Source organism: Phoxinus phoxinus (assembly GCF_949152265.1).
Source record: "Phoxinus phoxinus genome assembly, chromosome: 3".
Taxonomy (NCBI): Eukaryota; Metazoa; Chordata; class Actinopteri; order Cypriniformes; family Leuciscidae; genus Phoxinus; species Phoxinus phoxinus.
Genome location: NC_136878.1, coordinates 6,214,433 through 6,236,583, shown reverse-complemented (window position 1 = coordinate 6,236,583; position 22,151 = coordinate 6,214,433). Strand labels below are relative to the sequence as shown.

General features: G+C 37.3%; 2 protein-coding genes across 2 annotated transcripts in view; both read left to right on the top strand.

The window, feature by feature from the left end:
- Positions 1–3,040: 3,040 nt before the first annotated feature.
- On the top strand, positions 3,041–5,657 carry LOC306995299 (FYN-binding protein 1). The gene is made up of 5 exons (XM_079606782.1): positions 3,041–4,676; positions 4,761–4,923; positions 5,013–5,043; positions 5,347–5,378; positions 5,477–5,657. Exons 1-5 carry the CDS (start codon positions 4,545–4,547, stop codon positions 5,497–5,499), a joined length of 381 nt encoding a protein of 126 aa, XP_079462908.1. The 5' UTR covers positions 3,041–4,544; the 3' UTR covers positions 5,500–5,657.
- A 401-nt stretch (positions 5,658–6,058) lies between these two features.
- Positions 6,059–22,151, top strand: part of rictora (RPTOR independent companion of MTOR, complex 2 a) — a 75,060-nt gene continuing 58,967 nt past the window's right edge. Inside the window, exons 1-20 of the mRNA XM_079608289.1 lie at positions 6,059–6,140; positions 6,276–6,323; positions 7,152–7,249; positions 11,221–11,285; positions 11,409–11,540; positions 11,779–11,842; positions 11,934–12,060; positions 13,502–13,671; positions 13,753–13,820; positions 14,384–14,451; positions 14,537–14,619; positions 16,305–16,392; positions 16,511–16,601; positions 16,691–16,757; positions 16,847–16,927; positions 17,945–18,045; positions 18,159–18,324; positions 19,270–19,371; positions 20,451–20,497; positions 20,610–20,745. Of these exons, the coding sequence (XP_079464415.1) occupies positions 6,071–6,140; positions 6,276–6,323; positions 7,152–7,249; positions 11,221–11,285; positions 11,409–11,540; positions 11,779–11,842; positions 11,934–12,060; positions 13,502–13,671; positions 13,753–13,820; positions 14,384–14,451; positions 14,537–14,619; positions 16,305–16,392; positions 16,511–16,601; positions 16,691–16,757; positions 16,847–16,927; positions 17,945–18,045; positions 18,159–18,324; positions 19,270–19,371; positions 20,451–20,497; positions 20,610–20,745 (1,872 nt within the window). The 5' untranslated portion in view covers positions 6,059–6,070. The remainder of the gene's footprint in view (positions 6,141–6,275; positions 6,324–7,151; positions 7,250–11,220; positions 11,286–11,408; positions 11,541–11,778; positions 11,843–11,933; positions 12,061–13,501; positions 13,672–13,752; positions 13,821–14,383; positions 14,452–14,536; positions 14,620–16,304; positions 16,393–16,510; positions 16,602–16,690; positions 16,758–16,846; positions 16,928–17,944; positions 18,046–18,158; positions 18,325–19,269; positions 19,372–20,450; positions 20,498–20,609; positions 20,746–22,151) is intronic.

Sequence of the window (22,151 nt, the reverse complement as noted above, 5' to 3'; positions counted from 1 at the left end):
GATAATTTTTGTCAGGATTATTTGATCCAGTTTTAATTTGAAATAGAACTCTTTTATAATATTATAAGTATATTTACTGACACTTTTGATCATTTTAATGCATCCTTGCTTTCTGAATAAAAGTATTATTAACCAAATTAAGCAAATTAATGAAATCAACATTTATCTCTAAATGTAGGGGATTTGAGCTTATGTATAATAAATACATATTGTATAACAATAAATAAATGTTATTGTATTTTAAATTATAATAAATAATGTTTCAAATGTATATTAAACGTATGTTTGTATATAAATAAATACACAATTCTGTTTTATATAAATGTAACAAAAGAAGTCATATTTGTAGTAAAATAGTATTTAAAAAAGCACTAATCTGTGCAGCTTTCACTTTGATAGGTGACAGTCTAAAGTACTTTTTTACAAAACAAATATTATTTAAAGCACCTTTAACCTTTGTGAAGCGCATATGGATTTACTGGCAGTTTTCTGTCATTTTGCAGCTTCCTCCCTCCACCCCCTCCAGAGTTTGAATTTAATGTTGTGGCGGGTGAGTAATACTCACTTTAACTGTACATTCATATACTATTAATTTAGTTCATAATCTAATAGCACTGTAGCTATTTCATTTAACATTTAGAAATGCTAAAACTGTTCCTGTAGCTTAAACTGTAGATCATACAAGAACATACAAAAGCATCTGCCGGGTGCATTAATGTAAATGTACATGTAAATGCTCCACCCAGAAACCCCTGAGATGTTTTTGGTTTATGCCCAGCAGATGCCGCTGATGATGACATGTATGATGATGTGACAACAGACTTCCCTCCGCCGCCTCCTGCTTGCAGGTTTACTTCATACATGTTACAAAAGAAGAACAGCAGACACAAATTTTCCTCGACATGTTGTTTTAGGAGGCCGTCCATTTAATGAGAATTGGCAACGAGGTCACTTTAAGATCATGACTAAACTTTGGCCTCTTACCTCAAGAGCTGTATGGTCTATAATTTAAATTCCTGTTTTCCGTGAATCCTTGAGTTTTAGTGCTTTCAAGTCCTCTTGGGAAGTTCGTATTTATGAGTTGTGAAGTCGTAATTAATGGAACAATGTGTAGTTTTTTAAAGTATTTTATTAACTAAAATCAATGTCTTCTTTATTCATAAATATGTCCTCAATGGTGTACAATTACCTCTCCCAATGATCCGACTTATCCTCGTACGCGAAGAATTTCTTATCTTTATTTACATGGGACAGGCAACTCCACGGAGACTTCCATGTCTTTCCTCCATCTTGAAAAACTATAATAGCAGAGAGGGACAAAAAGCACTAGGCTACCTCAACACGTTTGCACAACGCGTTTTCGTCCAGAGGCAGCGTCCCGTGACTGACACCAGCTGAAGCGGACAAGGAGAGAGGCGTAATGCGTGTCACTGCCCCGGTAAATTTGAAAGGTTGCACTGCACGGTACTTCATAATTCAGGATCATACTTATACCGAGCCACAGGAGAAATGCCAAAATTGAATTTAAAAGGAAACGTGACCGGCGAATTCAAAAACTGAAGGTAAATAACGGGATAGCTTTACCCAGGTGGAAAGAGCTAATGAAGGAGAAAGACTTTGAAAGGGACTCTGAAGTTTCCTGCTTTCTTCTCGACGGGTAAGTCAATGTTACGGTCTAAATTACAAGCTTTTTTTCATTTCTTGGTTGTGTAATTCATTATATAGGCAGCATAACAGTAGAACATGTATAGTTAAACTCGACGAAGGGCTATTGTTGTCGTAGCTTCTTGGTACATAACGGCTACCGTAGTTGCAACACGCATTTGAAAAAGCGAGGAGCTAGAGAACACTATTCGTTTGAATGCAAAATACAATTTCACCGCTACATGGGAGAAATTCCTACACACTGTCCCTTTAAGACTTAAGGTGCGTTCAAGTCATAGGGCCCTATCTTGCACCCAGCGCAATTGACTTTGTACACGGACGCATGTATCATTCCTATTTTGCACCCGCGCACAGCGGACTTTTCCCTCCACAGACGCACGTCGGTAAATTAGGGAATGAACTTGTGCTCGGGGGTTCAGCGCAAAGAGGAGGCGTGTTCCGGCGCAAATGTTCCCTGGTGCTATTTTACAGTTTTAGAAAACAATTCCGCCACTGACCAGGAAAAACCCAGTCTAAAGACAGTGGCGCATTGCGCGTTAGTCATATGCTATTTTAAGGGCGCATGCTTGGCCATAATGTAGCGTGAACAACGCACATACACTTTGATTCTCTAATCTAAACAGACCCAGCAGTTTTCATTTTTGCAAATCATACATTATTACAAGGAAACATATTAACACACGAGGGAAATAATTGTTGTGTCCATGAAGAAATTAGGCATAAATCTAGTTTACACATTTACCCAAATTTTGCTGGGTTTCTCCCATCCCCATACAATGTCACTTCTCTGTCTTTTACAGCCCTGACGAGGACGTCAGTCTCCTTGGCTGTGAACCGCCGTTATAATAGCCATCCGCGTTGGAACAAGCGTGTCTGCTCTTAAAGGGAATGTGAGAGGACGCTCTGATTGGTTTATTTCACGTTACGCCCAAACCACACCTATGAATAATGAAGCTACTTCAGACCAACCCATTTTAGATTTGCGTCGGGCGCAAGAGTCATTTATCCCGCCGATATAATAGCAACAGCGCCCGGGATCCGTCCACAAAGTTACTTGCGTTTGATACTTGCGTTTCAGATCATTAAAGGTGCTCTAAGCGATGTCATGCATTTTTTAGGCCAAACATTTTTTTGTCACATACAGCAAATATCTCCTCACTATCCGCTAGCTGTCTGTCTCCTGAACACACTCTAAAAAAACGCGGTCTCTGTAGACACCCCAGGCTCCACAAACAGCAACAAAAACAAACTGGACTAACCCGCACCACGAAACATAACAAACAGTGTTCCAGCCAATAACCGACAAGAAGGGGTGGGAGTGGGGTTTGGGGGGTTAGTGCGCGGATGAGGAGGAGGGAGGATCTAGCTAGCCTCTGTTTTGTTTGACAATAGTTTGAACGTCAACAAGAAGTGACGTCACCCAGGATCGCTTAGAGAACCTTTAAAATAGGGCCCATGGTCGTCGAAGCACGATGGCGGCATACCACAAAAAAAAAGAAAAAAAAAAAGAAATACATTCTAGGAAATGAACAAAAAATGTGTGTTTTGCTTTTTCATGTTTTTAATTAACTTATGAACTGTTTGCACTGTAAACATTGTTATATGGATGCATGATATATATCGGCCACCATATCGATATCAGACGATATATGTTCATTTTTAATGTTATGGTTATCGACCCAATAAGAAAATTTGTCCGATATATTAAAGCCGATAAATAATGGATTATTTCCTTCAGCTGAGACACTTCAGATGTGCACTGTTCGCCATGATGGTTTTGGTTTCATATAACTTCAATTTATAATGAGAACTTCATCAGAACTTGCTTGGGACATGGCTTTTAATGGTGAGACTGTTTTTGTAATTAGGCTCTCAAAAATTATATAAAAATTTGGATTTAGATTTATCGGTCAATAAATTGGTTATCGGCTTTCAAATATAAAGATTTATCGGTTATCGGTATCGGCCTAAATGGTCATATCGGCGCATCCCTAATTGCTATATTACGATGCCATCACATTTTGTGCAGGCAGTTATAGCTTATTTTGTTTTAAATAAAAAAGTCTGACAATGTCACTTCTAAATAATTGTAGGTATTGTGATATTCCACTATGTTTCTCACTGACACGCCCCCAACTCGTAAACTCAAAGAAAATCCTGAGCTTCCAACTCGCAATTACAACTTCATGTGTTCAACTCGTAAATACGATCTTTCTGACATGACTTGAACGCGCTATTTTTCCTGAATCTAGATCGTGGATTTTCATTATTTCCCTCATGTTTTGTATCCACAGATCTATTCTATCATTGTTACTTTCTCCAATAGTTTGGACCTGATTAGTGCTCCTATTTAACCTACTATTATCATTCATCATATTTTTTCAAAATTTGGCCAAGTAACTGTTCTTGTGATGTTACACTATAGTTCAAATGTTTTTGATAGAAGTCTCTTCTGCTCACCAAGGCTGCATTTATTTAGTTAAACATAACAGTATAAACTGAAATATTGTAAAATATTATTACAATAATTCTGTTTTTTATTTGGAGATATTTTTTAAATGTAATTCATTTCTGTGATGCGAACTTTTAGCATCATTACTCCAGTGTCACATGATCCTTCAATTTATTTATTCTTAATTAATTTAATGCGTCCATCCTTGCTGAATAATAATTCTATTTTTTTTAAAAAGTAGTATGTAAACTTAAACATACAGTTTTGGAGCAACTTGTGGGTGAGTAAAGGATGACAGAATTTAAATTTTTGGGTGAACTATCCTTTTAAGTGATCCGACCTAAAATTTTCACCTGTTGAATAATAAAAATGGCAGCTTCAAAATGATGTCAGTGAGTTTTGCACCACTCAGATGTAAAAAAAAATCATGTTTGTATCTTCTTTTCTTGTTCACTGCAGTAATCCAAAGTTCAGCTCAACAAGCGAGACAAACGCGATGGACCCAAAGAAAAGGAAGAAGTTTGAGAAGGAGGAAAAAGAGTTTAGGAAGAAGTTCAAAGTAAGACGCACACTATTTTGACTGCTGGTGTGGAAGCGGTCAGTGAAATGACTGTATACTAACCCTCACTGCCTCTTCTTGCAGTATAATGCAGAAATCAAAGTGCTTTATCAAGCTACTGTTCTCACATCACTGTCTATGAAGAAGTTTGGTAATAAAGACCTGCCGATAAAACCTGGAGAAATGATTGATGTGATCGCTCACCCTGTGGATGACAAAATCATCTGCCGAAACAGCGAAGGCAAATGTGAGTTGATTGTGGAAATAATACCTGTGCTGAGATGCACATTACAGCCGAATAGGACACTGTTATTAAATAGTCTATCTCTGTTTCAGTTGGCTATGTGTCTACTGCTAATTTGGAGCAGTAAGTACAGTCTTCTTGTTCAGTTCTATTTCTAATCTGGTGTATTTCTATTCTGGTGCATCTTTTTGCATGTAAACATTTTTTTTCTTTCACACCAGTCAATAGCTACAGTTTTTGCTTTTTTTAAGCACCCCTGACTCATTTGATGCCTAAATATTTGTGAATATTAGTGAATTTTGAGTAAATATTGTGTACAATTCAGCAATACCATCAGCCACCTTGCTCTCTTGATATTAAAATAATTTCGGCTGATCAGTTGACCACAACTTCATATTTTTTGTCTCACTTCCTTTTCTCTCCTAGGGACGGATCTATTTATGATGATGTTGGTGATGGTAAGGTTTAACTTGCACATGCACAGTCGATGAATATGTATTTAGTTTACATCCTTTTACTGCAATTCATTGTTTCTACTTTAACTTGTATGTTACAGAGTGCATCTACGACAATGATTAAGCACGGATCAACTCATCTAGCATACTTTCCTCACTTTGAACATCCTAATTTGTCATGAATCCTTTCACAAAAACAATGTTTTTTCATTATTTAAGAATGATATATAGTGAATATTATAAGTTGTATAGTGACCTCAGTAGGAATAAAATAATGTGATCAAAAACTCAGAACATGTATGTACTTTATTTCGTGAATTTAATGTTTTGCTCTAACAACTTGAAACCAAAATGTAAAAATGTACACCAGTGAAGCGGCATTGGAATTAAAATGTGCATTTAAAATAACAATTCCTACATATGACACCTCAATCCATCCAAAAATAAGTTTTGACGATGGAAAAAACACAACCTGTGCGGTTGAGACTGAATGGTAAAAAAAGTGTATAATATTATTCTAGATATAATAATGTTATAATATCTTAACGAACCCCGAACCTTTATAATTAAACATAGTGTGTAGGCTATATATATTATAATTCAATAAGTGTTAGCTTTTATAACATTTTCTGACGCCCAAGATAATGAAAGAAAAAGTAAACCTCGCGAGAGTTTACGAGAGTTCCGGTGTTGTGATGATGAACGTCCCTGCCAACATGGCGGTCAGCATCCGCGGCCGTCCGACCCGGAGTGTACGGATGAGAGGCAAGTTAACGGCACCCACACCCCCGCCACCACGCGCAGCTTGCTCTGTTTAAATCCCTCCGCTTGTGCAGTTTCCGTTAAGCCTCGGATGAGGGCTTACTATGTCTTTATTGTTTCGCTTTTTGTGTTTGACAGGTCGGAATGACAGCGGGGAGGAGAATGTACCGCTGGATCTTACGCGGGGTGAGAGTCGTCATAGAGATCATAAGGAACATCTTATTAGTGTCTTTCTGTAATAATAACAACCAGGCCATGAACAAACCCCTCTTTAATTTTAAGAAATTAGCAATAATAATTTCCAATGTCCTCTCTCTGGCCTGCAGACAGGAGAATGAGACTGAATGAGATGTTGTCTGTCTCAAAAACTAATAGGTTTCCTTAATAGACAGCATTTCTTTTGCGCCTGTGAAGCCCCAAATATGCTGTCTAGCTAGGCAGCTCACTAGGGTTTGGGGCCTAGCTGTTGTTTTGATCTGTAATGCACAGCCCCATCAGTTTGTGTTGTCCATTTAGTAAGCATCTATGTTAGCAGAATAACTACAGTGCATTTAGCTCGGTTAGGCTGTCGGTAAACAAACATGCGTCATGAAGCCTTCATATCTTCGTATAATGCCTAATAAATCTGTTTTTAAGGTTTCAGTCTCTGATTCATGTAAGCTGATTGTATTAAATGCAGAAAGTATTAGACAAGCTTATCTTGATGAAACTTGCAGTGACATCTCTCTTGAGAAATGTACTATTTAAAGAAGCAAAAAATCACTCTCATACAAGATCCTGCGAGGTTTTCTTTGAGTTCTGCACAGGGGAAATTATGCTTCGTAGTACTAGTTGTGATAAACTATGTGATTATGTTTTTACATTTATGTTGTAATCTTAAGAGTTTTTGAAGAAAAAACTAATTAAATAAACATATTTTCCAGTTTCACTAAAATATCTGATATTATGTTCCACTGGCTATTAACCTCATTGTGTTTTTAAGGATTTTAAATGTATTGTTTATGCTTTCCACAGAACCCTCAGATAACCTGCGTGAGATCCTTCAGAACGTTGCCAAATCTCATGGGGTTTCCAACATGAGGAAGCTCGGCCACCTGAACAATTTTGTTAAGGTAATGCAACTTTTTTTTTATGCTGGTTGTTGTATGATTTCAGGTATGAGACAAGATCATGACTAGGTCTTGCACTGAAAATATAGTAATTATATATAAATACTACAAAACAGTAAATGTAAACATGGTAGAATGTGTTAAATGGAGATGAGAATACTATACATTTACTAATTGCCGAAAGCAAATTTCCCCAAAATACTTGCAATCACTTTTTGAGTTCTGTAGGTGTAGATTTCGAGTGGCCCTGATCATGACCTGAACTGCATGGTCTCATGTTGGTATTGGAAAAGCTTTTTAGGAAGCAGGGCGTCAATTGGGTATGGCGGCCGCCATAACTTGGTTTCCAGGTCATGTCAATTCAAAGTAATATTTTTATTGCAGGATTAACAGAGTTGTATTAGTACGGGTAACATATATTTTGTAATTAAAAGGGAAAAACCCCAGTAAATTAAAGGGATCTGGTTTTTATATTCATGTCACATGATTTCACCCTGCAAATGTCTATTTACAACGGGATTTTGCAGCGTTGACTATTGTAACCAATCACAGGCATTTCTGTTGAAAATAATGACCAATCAGAGGAGTTACCAGTAGTGAGAATCCGCTCAATATTGCTCAAAAAGATGAATTAAGTTTTTGTGAAGCACAAATCCTCTCATTATAACAAACAAAGCGGACACGATGTAAATAAAAGATTCAGTAACAACTATAAGTAAAAACTCAGTGAGTTGGCACAGAAGCGCAAAAAAAATACGATTAAACATGTACTCTTTACTCGCTGGCTGTCTGTGTAATTTCATTCGCAATTTTTAAGAAAAGATTTTGTTTTTCATAAAAATATACTTCACAGTTTAGTACAAAAAGTGACAAAAAAAAAAGATAAAAACCATTTTTTGAAATGTTATAACAGTCATTTGAAAATCTCTAAAAAATAAATTCAAAAGAAAAACATGTGAAAAAAATATGTTAGGGAGTGAAGATGGCTAATGAGCAAATAAGTGCTCCTCTGTCGCCATCTACTGGTTATAATGGTAAATATATATTTTATTCTTTAATTTTAAAATATGTTTTTGTATTTCACCAAGTGTTTGTTTTCGGACAATCTTTGGATTAAAAAAAAATATATTTTTGGTCATCAAATTTAAATTGGATAATATTCAGACTTTTGAGCTTCAAGAGCTTTTAATCATTCAACAATAGAGCTGCAAACTTCACATACTTTTGAAATCCAGCATTCAGTTGATCCTGATAAATTGTCACAGTTGTGAACATGATGGGCGCTCTTCTTCCACGAGGGGTTTCGGGTCACGGCATTTAAGTTGATGCGTTTTAAAACAACGCTCACCTTGTGCAGGACATGCAATAAGTCAGGAGAGGGGTCGTAGTTTTCAAGAGAAGGCAAAAAATGTGAAAAGGATTGCTGAAATTAAAAGCTGGTTTGTAGCATACCAAGAATACTTTGCTGTTATTAGTTCTGTAGTGTTTTTTTAGTGTTAAATTATTGTAGTTGGGTTAGGTGGCTTAGGTTTTATTGAGCATGTTTGTGATGCTCTGGATCGGCGTATACGACAGCGTGTTCAGGGTCCTGCCAATATCCAGCGACTTCACACAGCCATTGAGGAGGAGTGGACCAACAACCTGATCAACTCTGTGCGAAGGAGATGTTGCAATGCATGAGGCAAATGGTGGTCACACCAGATACTGACTAGTTTTTGGACCCCATACAGTAAAACTGCACATTTTAGAGTGGCCTTTTATTGTGGCCAGCCTAAGGCACACCTGTGCAATAATCATGCTGTCTAATCAGCATCTTGATATGACCGGCAGACAGTATGGTTGGTGAGTAAACGGAAATGTGCGCTTTGGCGGAAGGATGTTACGTGAGAATGTGGAGAGTGTCAAAATAAAGGTGTATATCGATATTTTACATGTGGAATCGATGCGTCGTAACGTATAGATGTTATATCGATGTATTGTTACACCCCTAAGGCACACCTGTGAGGTTTATGGATTATCTCGGCAAAGGAGAAGTGCTCACTAACACAGATTTGTGAACAATATTTAAGAGAAATAGGCCTTAGTTTACATAGAAAAAGTCTTAGATCTTTGAGTTCAGCTCATGAAAAACGGGGGCAATTTAATTTTAGTGTATAATAATAATTTTGTTCAGTGTATAAGTATATCCAACTTTGTCTGCATAGCGTACATTATACTCACATAAAGCAATTTAAAATCTCAACTGCTTGATAGTTTATATTTTTGCAAAATGTAAACTATATTATCGCACTGCTCTAAACTGCTAAATGCAAGTACAAGGCATGAAGATATTAAGATATTATAAACATTAAATCATCATGATTTTCTGTAAAGCTTCTAATCTAAACAGTGTGTATTCTGAAAAGTGCTATACAAATAAATTTGACATGGTAAATGGACTGCATTTATATAGCGCTTTCACAGACCCAATGGCCACCAAAGCGCTTTACATTTTGCCTCAGATTCACCCATTCATACACCGACTTGCCTTGACAGATTGATTTTGGAGTCAATAAGGTTGAGATACACTGTTTTATGAGTTAATAATGTCATTTTTATGTAATGTAAATAATACTGTGGTGTTTTTTTGGCCTGGTCCTGTAAGAAGATCTGTTCTGTAATTTGGTAAACAGCAGCAGGCAGTGTGTGCGCTTTGTCTATCTTGGGTGTCCTCCTCTGTCCTCTCACTTTCACTTTCTTTCAGAGAGAGTTTTATGTGTGTGTGTGTGTGTGTCTATGTCTATCTTGGACGCCCTCCTCTCACTTTCACTTTCTTTCTTAGAGAGTTTGTTTTGTGTGTGAGAGTTAGGTGTGTGTGTGTGTGACTGAGGTTAAAACTTCAGACCGTTAGTATGTGTGCAGTTTTTCATGTCTTGAACTGTTTTGTGTGTGTGTTTAAGTGTTTCTTTGGTGAATAATAACTCACTGTGCATGAATAACGTGTATGGCCTTTTAAGCATGCTGAGATAGTGGCGATGTAATCCTCTCCGAGGGTCACACGGCGCCTTCAGACTTCCTGAGCTCTGACATCATCATAAACACGCACACATATGCATGCACAGCCTGCCAAGGTTATCACACTACTCCTCAGTAACGCACACAAACATCTTTAATAGACACCGCGCACTAATTTTACACTGTAAGGTCAGCACAGTGCAATTGTTGATGTGTCTGTCTTACATTTTATTTTTAGGTTCAGTTTACGAAGCTCATCATTACCAGATGATGTCTTGCATCTTTCATCATATTCAAAACAGCTTTGAGAGATTTGAAAAAGGATGACTTTTTTCACTTTTAAAGAATATTACACATGTGTATTTTCTTTCTTGGATGTTTATTGGTCAAAAGAGTGTTCCAGTTTCACTAAAATACCCAAAATATCAGCAGCCAGCAACTGATTACCTTTGTGTGTATGTCAGAAACTAGATCTAGTTCTAGTTCAATGTTGTCACTAATCAAAATAGTGTTGTAAGGAAAATCCTTTTTTTTATTCTGTTTTATACTCATTTTGTGTCTAACATCCTTTAACGTTGACTACCGGTAATAATATTGATTAATATTAGTAATTTTTTAGTACTTACTTAGGTATTAAAAATTGAAGGGTTCTGGCAGTAAAATCTGTCTGGATGATCGATATTCAAAGCTGTTGTACAGTAAAGTACACTACCGTTCAAATGTTTGGGGTCAGTACAATTTTTAATTGTTTTTGAAAATTCTTATTCTCACCAAGGCTGCATTTATTGGTTCAAAAATACAGTAAAAAAAAGTAGTAACATTGTAAAATCATATTACAAAATAAATCAAAATATTTTAAAATGTAATTAATTTATTTATATGACGTCAAAGCTGAATTTTCAGCATCATTACCCCACTCTTCAGTGTCACATGATCCTTAAGAAATCAATCTAATATGCTAATATCCCATTCTCTCTCAGCTCCTGAACAGTGTAAGTCACTCTGAAGAGAAATTAGGATTTACACACGAGGAAATCATCATTTGGTAAGTTCAACAGTAGATCTTTCTCTTATTCTGTTCCAATAGCTGGTCTACATAGACCGCATCCATCATGGATGAAGGATTTGGTGTGCTCTTGTGTTTCTCATTGTGACTTTATCGTTTTAGTCTGCGTGTGGCATTGCTGAATGAGGTGAAGGAGGTTCGGGCTGCAGGTTTGAGAGCGCTGAGGTATCTGATCTGTGACAGCAGCATCCTCCAGAAGGTTCTTCAGCTCCAGGTGGATTACCTGATCTCCAGGTGAGCTCGCACACCTGCTTAACTGCCTCAGTGCCTTCACGAAACAAAGAGATGATGTAGATATCCTACTGTCTTATGTCGTGTTTTTGTCTGAGATTTGCTTGTCTTTCCATGTAAAACTAAATTGTGAAAATATTACCATTGGTAAGCTTTAAAGTGCTGGGCTGGGTGAACTAGACTTTCAGCCTCCGTGTCCTGGTCAGAAAGTTTATCTTCAAACTTGTTGATTTGTGTTCAGGTGTATTGACATTCAGCAGAGTAATGAGGTGGAGAGAACGCAAGCCCTCCGACTGGTCAGAAAGGTACCACCTCTAAACTGTTGAACTCTGTATAACCTGTTTATGGTTTTGTGCTGGGTGAGTTTGATCTCAATCTGTTGTTTTTCCCGTTCAGATGATAACAGTGAACGCAGAGCTGTTTCCCAGCTCTGTGACGAACTCTCTGATCGCTGTGGGCAACGACGGGCTGCAGGAGAGAGATCGCATGGTTCGAGCCTGCATCGCCATCATTTGTGAACTTGGTGAGTTATTAGTAGCGTTTGTTAATTCAGTGATCACTACTATTAGTATTCTGTGGCACATACAACACTGTCAAATCTTACTGGACGTTGAGGAGAGGTGTGCTTATACTTATTTTAGTGAATGAATAGGTGATAAATAGAGATGCACCGATTACAATTTTCTAGGCCGATTCCGATCTCTGATTTTTCATTGAGTTTGACCTGCCGATACCGATTTCATTTTTTCTAAACACTTCACAAATATTAATTTTTTTTTTAAATTTATTTATTTATAAAACACCATATACTTTTACCCAAACTGAACCATAAAAACAAGTTTAAATGGGTACATTTTCTATAAATATTTCTTCTTTTCGTGCAGTTTCTGCAAATTCTGTGCAGTTTGGGCATTTTTTTGTGTGAAATCATATTTATTCTGTCCATCAAAAGTGTGCTTTCAGTTTAATTGAGAGTGAGCAGCGCAGCTAAAATGGACTCTGCGCCGAAACCCCCGCTTCTCTGCTGCTCACGCGCTGCTCCTGCTCGCGGTGTGAATTGCACTCATTGATTAACATGCACGGCGGAAAAAAATACGCGCCGCTCACGCTTGGGGTGTGAAACGCCCGTAATTCACGAGGTTTCCTGCATGTACGTTCCGTGTGCACGTGTGATGCTGATGTTGCGCGATCATGTTAATCATGCGGCGCCCGAGTGCATTTGACCGGCATAAAATTGGCATATGTCAGACTGAGCGGCGGTTGCCGGTCATGGCCGATAACGTGAAAATCAGCCAATTCCGGTCACCAGCCGATCAATCGGTGCATCTCTAGTGAAAAACATTGTATAAGGGCCTTTGTGTGCACAGCATACACTGCTGTGGGTTCTTAGCCCTGTGTTTCCACCAAAACGCATGGCTTGCTAGCACTTTGGCGATGCAGCGTTTTTTCCACAGTTGAAACGCTGATACGGAATATAATATCCACTGAGCTGTTGCTAGTATCTGATTTCGCAAATAGTTTGTTTCTATATAAAAATGTCGACACAATGTAACACTTGCTCTGGCATTAGTTTTGGATGAAGAGATGTGCTTGTTGTTGTCGATTGTTATCGTTGAACAAACAGGATGTGGCTGTTGGTCGGTGTGGTATTTGTCCCGCTGAGATTCAACGGCTGGATAAAAAGTGACGAGCCTGATGAATCTTGACAATGTCTTCCTAGAATATGGCTATGATGAGTTTTCATTCATAGATGTTTTAGTAATGAAAAGCTACACACGCCATCAATTAGGATCAGAAGAACTGTTGCCAAACATATAACATGTTAGAAACATAATAATCACTGCAATTATGATCCAAGCATAGATTCCTAAGTATTTGCCTATTTAAATCCAAACAGAGCGACTTTTTTATTTTGGTCAGGCAGTGTATATCAACAATATATATATATCTCTGTTGTCATCCAGCACTGAAGAACCCAGAGGTGGTGGCCCAGCGGGGGGGTCTGAGCACCATCCTGAAGAACGTCATCGACTGTCAGCTGAGCCGCATCAACGAGGCCCTGATCACCACCATACTGCACCTGCTCAATCACCCGCACACGCGCCAGTTCATACGCCCTGATGTTGAACTGGAGGTATGCATACATGCTCATGCTCAAAGTAAATTCAATTAAGTAAAAATGTCTTACAGCAGTATATGTTTTTTTTTCTCCCAGCAAATCCTCGCACCTTACACAGACTTTCACTACAGACACAACCCTGACACAGCCGAGGCACAAATCAAGTGAGCCCTGTTTTTTATGCATTTGATTACATTGTAAATGATTGATTAAATAGTTAAAGTTTCTTGAATTAATTTCATTAGACACCATCAATATCAAAACAATATTTAAAGATAATCCATATCTATATATGTCTAAAATAAATATATAATAATAAGTCATTGTTCCATAGTATCATTTTTGGTAACACTTTAGTTTTGGGTCGAATTCTTACTATTATTAACTAGTTGCTTATTACCATGCATATTACTAGGATAGTGGCTGTTTATTAGTACTTATAAAGCACATATTAATGCCTTATTCTGCATGACAATATTCTACATCCTACCTAATACCTAAACTAAACAACTAGCTTACTGACTATTAATAATCAGTAGGAGTTTGAGGCAAAAGTCGTAGTTAATAGTGAGTTATTTGTGAGAATTAGACCCTAAACTACAGTATGTAGTTTATATAGTAATTTTGATATGTTTTGTGTGTGTTGGCAATACCGTTTTTACCTGCACTGCACTGTGATCATGCGCATTTCTAAAATAATAGTTTATTGAATCATTGTGCTCCACAGGGAGGACAGAGAAGCACGTTTTTTATCCAGTAAAATGGCCATCGTGGCAGCGTTCCGCTCTTGGTCAGGTATGAAATCTACTTCATCCATGAGTAAAAAAGAGAAAGGCTCAGATTCTGCTCTTCATCCTTCTCTTCTGCTGTTCTCCTGCAGGTATTATAAACCTGTGTAAAGTAGGGAACTCAGGGGTCCAGTCTTTGATAGGCCTGCTCTGTATACCAAACATGGATGTCAGGGTGAGTGTTTTTTTTTCCCACTTGTTCTTCACAACTCTCCGCTCGATCTTACCAGAAATGCTGGATGAAATAGCTAATAATTTCAGCTTTGCATCACAGGAATAAATTACATTTTAACACTTAGTTTAAATTGTAATACTTTTTCACAATATAAATTTTTTTATTTTTTATTACATTAATGCAGCCTTGGTGAGCATGGGAGACTTTAAAAGACCTTAAAAAACAAATATAATATTTTGGGCATACATGGGCATAAATAAACCACAATGTTTATTACATATATTTTAACTGAAACATTCTTAAAGTCCCTGACAAGGCAATTCTAAAAAAAAATTCTAAACACATTATAAATGTTAGAAATGTATTGCTAAAACATATTACAAAGACTGTGAACTGCGAGCTACTGAATTGAGGAGTTAGACTGTTAAACAGTTTTTCACCATTGCTATTTTCCGGATTTTTTGGGCGGGGCTAAAACGGGGGCTCGCTGACGCACTGGAGCCCCTGAGCTCCTGGACACGCCCCTACTTGATGACGCACTGGAGCCCCTGAGGCTGGCCCCTCCCTAACAATATAAATAGAGCACATTTGCATCAGTTTGGCGCTCAATCGCAAGTTACTGTCAGTACTATTATTAGTTACTAGAGCCTACAGTTTGCTAGTTAGCTATGCCTTCGTCACGGAAATGCGTACTACCTGGATGCGATCATGTAGCCTACGAAACAGATCGGTGTCCTTATTTAAATGTCCTAAAAACGATCACATCAAGAAGAGGTGGGTTAATTTTGTGAAGAGCCACCTTGATGGAGAGCTGAGAATCACCACCAAAACCCGCCTCTGTAGTGATCATTTTACACGGGATAGTTTTATAAACTTTCGCCGGAGACAACTGGGATGCTCTGATAATCCGCTGTTACTGGTGAATGGGGCCGAACCGACTATCTCCCGCCTCGGCCTTCATCCTCCCGTCGCGCCGACACCTGGTGCCATCCTCGGCAGTGCGTGCCCACCAATGAGTGTAAGCTGCCTTGTGTGCTTAAGTTATAATTATAGTAGGTAGTCCACAGTAACTACTAAATTCTGCAACCCTCTAACGTGATTTTATTTATTTATTTATATGATCAATATGATTCCTCCTTAGCCAAGTAATTTAAACTATTATCTGTTCACAAAGCAGTCCCTTCCGACCACAAAAGAGGCCGAGTCTTTCATGCATAAAGTCACTCGAGAAGTTGGATGTCAGACAGATCACTTTGTGGGGAAAAGGACTGTGGCCACACAACTGTCTAAATTGCGGTGACAGTTGAGTGTGGCGCCTGCAGCTTTCCCGCGAGTGGGCGTGGTTTCAGCGCAGCCAGCGGACACGCCCCCAGCGTTTAAGAGCAGAGACCACTGCTCATTTTTTCAAGATTTTGATAGCTCATTTTATGTACTTGCCGGCTTTTATTATCATTCAAATTTGGCTGGGTGGCTAATAACACATTTTTCTGTGATATGACAAACTCAGAACCCATACTTAATTTTGACTTTATAAGGACTTTAAGTGCATTAAATTCAATTTGAGTGATGAATTGGAAACCTACAGTAAGTGTTGAAGCATATTTTGCAACTGATTCACTGAAAAGGTCAGTTCGAAAGAACTGATTCACAGCAATGATTCTGTCCATTTATGTTTTTGTCTACAGAAAGCCTTATTAGAAGTCATGTACGAGATCTTCAGATTGCCTGTTCCTATAGTGACAGGAGATTTTGAGGAAGCCTTGCACAGTGTGGGTAAGAAACACCTTCATAAACACAAAAATGCCTAACGGACTGCTGTAAACTCAGTGAAGGTTTTTATGTCTCTTTCTGTTTGGGATGTGTGTTTCATGCTGATGTTTGTGCCATTCAGACCCCAGCAGGTTTCAGGACAGCTGGAGACTTTCTGATGGGTTTGTAGCTGCAGAAGCCAAAGTCATATTGCCTCACAGAGCACGATCCAGGTGAGACTCGTCCAACTGACGTAACACGCATCACATATTCTGGGAATATTGTGGGTTAAATGTCATGCTCTTCTGTTTTCCATCACCAGACCAGACCTCATGGACAACTACCTGGCACTTCTGCTGTCTGCATTTATCAACAGTGGACTACTGGAGGTATATAATCATAAGATCACTTGATCCTTGATTTTCTTTAACTTTAATGTAAGAGATTTGTGATGTTTTTATTGATAATGTTTACTCAGGGTCTGGTGGAGGTCGTGACCAGCAGTGATGATCAGATATCAGTGAGAGCCACTATACTGCTCGGAGAACTTCTGCACATGGTACTACACTACAACAGGGCCCAACATAATTATTTATTACTGGGCTGTGAAGTTGTATTATGTAATATTTCATATTACACAACTTACCAGTTCTATGTTTTTATAAACTGTACACAAATGTAGCTTTACTTAATTTTTGTAATATTGTAATTTTTTTTTATTTAAAGTGGGGTTTTTTTTTTCCACATTTTGGTAGTGCTATTGAACTAAATTTATTAATTTCTCCTATGGCAGCAGTTTAGTTATTGTTACCTAAAACATAAAATATATATAAAAAAAGTTTTTGGTAGTGGAAATAAAGCTGAAATACAAATATAAAAAGTTTTTTTTTTGTTGAGGTACTAAAATGACTAAATAAATTAAAAATAAATTAAAGCTAAATAGATTTTTTTTAATGAATACAAATTACAACAGCACATAACAAAACTACTAAACGTATTCCAAAATTAAAATGAAAAATGTAAAAACTAATAATTTAAAAAATAGTAAAAATAATACTATAAAAGTATAAATAATACTAAAATAACATTGTATGGCAGTGAAAGGAAATAAGCCTTCTTAGATAAATATGAAATATATATAAATCGGAAATAAATTTAGACTCATTGTGAAATTGAGATTTTGGGTGTCAAAATGTCATGATAATAACCATGCACATTTTTTTTTTATTGATCCTAAAGCTTCTTTTCTAGATCAACTTTTGATCATAAATTAAAATGGATTACCGGTATGTAAAAACAAAAGGGAAAGTTGTCGGACGATGCAACATAGTCACTGAACTGTTATTTAGTGAACCATTTATTTTACATTTTGTTTTACATTGTGATTTGAAATGTATATAATGTTACAGTTTGTAAAAAAATTATGTTATTTTCTTGCATTTTTTTCCACTTAACGAGTGTAAATATTACACTCAGTCTGCACACACAATTGGACTGCCTTTTAATTTTTCTTTTAGCCTTTATTTTTCAATGCTTTGTTCACCTACATCTTCATCTTGACTCTTCTCTCGTCCAGGCCAATACGATTCTTCCTCACTCTCATAGTCATCATCTGCACTGTCTGCCCACGCTAATCAACATGGCTGCTTCCTTTGACATCACTCAGGAGAAACGGCTGTGAGTGCAACCATGCAAACACACACTCAAACAATAATCCATAAGCATGTGTCCAACAGCGTTCTCCGCTAATGGGTAGTTAGTTTTTTGCTTCTAAATCTTGTTATCTCCAGGCGTGCCAGTGCAGCCGTGAACCACCTGAAGCGATTCCACGAAAAGAAACGACGTGGCCCCAAACCTTACAGTCTTTACCTGGACCACATCCTGCACAGGACGTCCCCCTCCAGTCACAAGAGAGACCACCACCAGCGTCCGCACAAGGACATCTATATTATAAAGGTACACGCACTATGTCATTGCTGTGCCTGCTGAATGTCAATAGACTTGTCAAGTACATGTCTGGATTATTTCATCCTAAACTGAAATAAAATAAAATGGTCTTGACCAGGTCTCTCTGGAAGAAGAGATAGTAATATCTCAATGTGATTCTCCTGGTTAAAATAAAGGAAATAAAAAAGAAAGTAATGAGAAATTAGATTTTGCTTAAGGAAAATGCTGCCTACTTTTAGAACCATCAAAGTGCCCCTATTATGTTATTTCAGATATTACCTTTCATGTAGTGTGTCATAAAGCTGTTTGTGAATGAAAAAGGTCTATAAAGTTTCAAAGATCAAAGTGCGTAATAATTGGAGTTATTGTTTTTGAAAGAAAGAACAGATTCTGAACTGCCTATATATATATATGAATTTAGTACATTAACTTTTAATTACATGAACACTAATCACCATTGAAAATAATTGGTATTAAAACAAATAAAACGTTCAGATGCCTTATGGTATTTAGAATTTTGGGGTCAAAATGTGCTTAACTGACATGATGATAATGTCACAATGTAAAAAAAAGAAAAAAAGATCCTTATGATACACTGTAAAAAAATATTTTTTATATATTATTAAACTTTTTATCTTTTGTCAAATCAACTTCGATAACTAATGTGTGAAGAAAACATACTATTTTGAGTTTCTGTTTATTAAACCATTATCATTCATTGTATTAACTCAAATTTTTAATTACAACGAACTCAAAATTTTAAGGCAACAAGGTAACTTGCTTTTTTAAGTTAAACCAACATTTTTTTACAGTGTAGGCTTAATTTCTTGCAAAATGTATTGGTTTTTTTGTTGTTGAGATTTTTTGAGTGACTTTGACATGGTTTTATGAAATCCACACAATGTATGTATAGATTAATATAATAAGATACTTTTTGTTGTTCGTGTGGTGTAGGACACTGAAGAGGCGCTGATGATGAACTTGAGGGACAGTCAGATCCTCAATCACAAACAGAACCTGGACTGGAACTGGATTCTGATCATCACTATACTGAAGGTAAAACATAAGGCCATACTGTACAGTATACTATCTACTGCCTTCTAATTTAGAAAAATGTATGTGAAACCATTATGATAAACAATTGATTATTTTTCACAGTGTTGAATGCTAAGTTGTTACTACACTGCATGTTTAATTATTAAACCAATCAATTATTCCTGAAATAGTACATATTTAGCATATTCAATCTATAAAATCTCTCAGCTTTTTAGCAGTTCAATCAAATAGTCGCATGCTGTGTACAGTATACATTCTGTATGTTTCATAAATTGCATCAAGTATGATAGTGTGCTGTACAGTGTGCTATATATGTGACCCTGGATCACAAAACAAGTCATAAGTCGCACGGGTATATCTGTGGCAATAGCCAACAATACATTGTATGGGTCAAAATTATCGATTTTTCTTTTATGCCAAAAATCATTAGGATATTAAGTAAAGATCATGTTCCATGAAGATATTTAGTAAATTTCCTACTGTAAATATATAAAACATTTATTTTTGTGAGTGAATGCAGCACAATCGCGAACATAAATGGAAAACTTTAAAGACAATTTTCTCAATGTTTTGATTTTTTTTGCACCCTCAGATTTTTAAAATAGTTGTATCTCGGCCAAATATTTTCTTATCCTAACAAACCATACATCAATGGAAAGCTTATTTATTCAGCTGAGATGTATACATCTCAATTTTAAAAAAATTACCCATGTGACTGTTTTTTTGGTCCAGGGTCACATATTATAATGATAGTGTGCTATACAGTGACCCTTAACACTTTTGTCACACTTTTAAATGTCAGAATGTCAGCATTAGATAATAAGTTATATTAAAAAAATTAAGTAGTAATGAGTAATTATGCTGAAAATTCAGTTTTGCATCACAGGAATAAATTACATATTAAAATATATACAAATACAAAATAGATATTTTAAATGTTAATAATATTTCACAATATTGCTGTTCTTACTGTATTTTTTGACCAAATAAATGCAGCTTTGGTGAGCATAACAGGCTTCTTTAAAAAACATTACAAAATCTTACCGACCCTACTTTGTGTTGTTGTGTTTCTTTTCTAGTGGCCGAACGTGAATCTCAGAAACAACAAGGACGAGCAGATGCACAAGTAAGACCAGTGTGTGTTGTGACCTGTCAGTTACACATCATGACATCAGACATGTGCTTCATTGTCTTGCTAAGAAACTACATCCCTAACGTATGTGTGTGTTTGTGTGTAGGTTTGTAAGGCGTTTGCTGTATTTCTATAAGCCCAGCAGTAAGCTGTACTCCGCTCTGGAGCTGGATCACGCCAAAGCCAGACAGCTGACGGTAGCAGGCTGCCAGTTCAACCAGTTCCTCTTGGATTCGGAAGAGGTGAGAAGGCAAACAATGAAGACCCCTGAACCTTTGTTAAATGACTCTAAAGGAAGCACAGTAGCAGTTAGGGCTGCACCATTAATGGAAATAAAACCAAAATAGTGATATGGCTTAGTGCAAAGATCAAATCAGAAAGCATGTGTGTTCATCACACAAGCAGCTCATGATCTGGTGTTTTCAGTGTCTCGGAGCATCTCGGTTCACAGTAAATGCTGCTCAACACAAACTCAACCCTACATCTGCTCTTATTTATTTGGGAATGTGCATTTGGGAACGCAACATTCGCTAACCATTTTGCCAAACTTAATGTAAAGTGCACATCAACAAAAGAGAAGCTCCCTGCGGTGTTCTGTCAAAATAAGAGTAAGAAAAAAATAAGAAATTAAGAGATTTGTAATTAGGGCCCAAGCCTTGAAAAGGCGAAGGCCCTATTGTTTTCCTCCGGATTATTATTTATTCTTCTTCTTCTTCTTTATTATTATTATATTACTACCTTTTGGGCACTTATGGGGGCCTTAACGTGCTCAAAAACTCTTGAAACTTTGCACAAATGTCAGAACCTGCGGCCATCAGGGCCCGACTGAAGCTGGGACCCGGGCGTGGCAGGGGGGCTCGCCAGCGCCCCCTGGAATGGGATTCAAAAACATGTCCATATCTCAAACACGCTTGCATGTAATAATATGAAACTCGGTACACATATAGATCTCATCGGGCCGAACAACTTTCGTGCTCTAAGTTTTACGCCAGTCTAACAGGAAGTCGGTTATTATGGGCTGTATGGAAACGCATGTTCTGGCATTTGAAACACTTGTCCTAGAGAATTCATCGGATGACCACGAAACTCGGTGTGCATGAAGTCAAGACATGGAGGATGCTAAATTGCGAGGGGATTTTTGATATCTCGAACGGTTTGGCCGTGGCGAGGAAACGAATTTATGGCGAATATTGGAAACAGGAAGTGTGTTATAACATCCTCATACATTAACTGATCTTGATGAAACTTCAGCAGTGTGTTCGCTGTAAGAGGCCGATCACATGGATGTGACTATTGTGAGTCAAAGTTATAGCGCCACCAACTGGCAGCAGGAAGTGTGTCACTTTCAAAATGCTTTGAAATCACCCTCTTATTTTTACCCGATTTGCTTCAAACTTCATCTGTATAATGTAAACACACGGCAGATGTAGACCTGTGAAAGGATTATTGATATCTTAAATACTGTTGCCATGGCAACGCATCAAACTTTAATATTCTTTTTGGGTGCATTTGAGGCTCTTAACATGCTTCAAATTGCATGAAACTCAACATACATATCAGATTTATTAGGTACTAGGCATGTGTGAAGTTTCAGAAACGGGCGCGGTGGAGGGGCTCAGTAGCGCCACCTTTAGTCAAAAATGGGGTA

Bases quoted from the DNA above. Each gene is read 5' to 3' on its own strand.
- LOC306995299 (XM_079606782.1), top strand. From the start codon at position 4,545: ATGTTTGTATCTTCTTTTCTTGTTCACTGCAGTAATCCAAAGTTCAGC. The intron at 4,924-5,012 runs GTGAGTTGATTG...TCTCTGTTTCAG, and splicing joins CCGAAACAGCGAAGGCAAAT to TTGGCTATGTGTCTACTGCT. The intron at 5,044-5,346 runs GTAAGTACAGTC...TTTCTCTCCTAG, and splicing joins TCTACTGCTAATTTGGAGCA to GGACGGATCTATTTATGATG.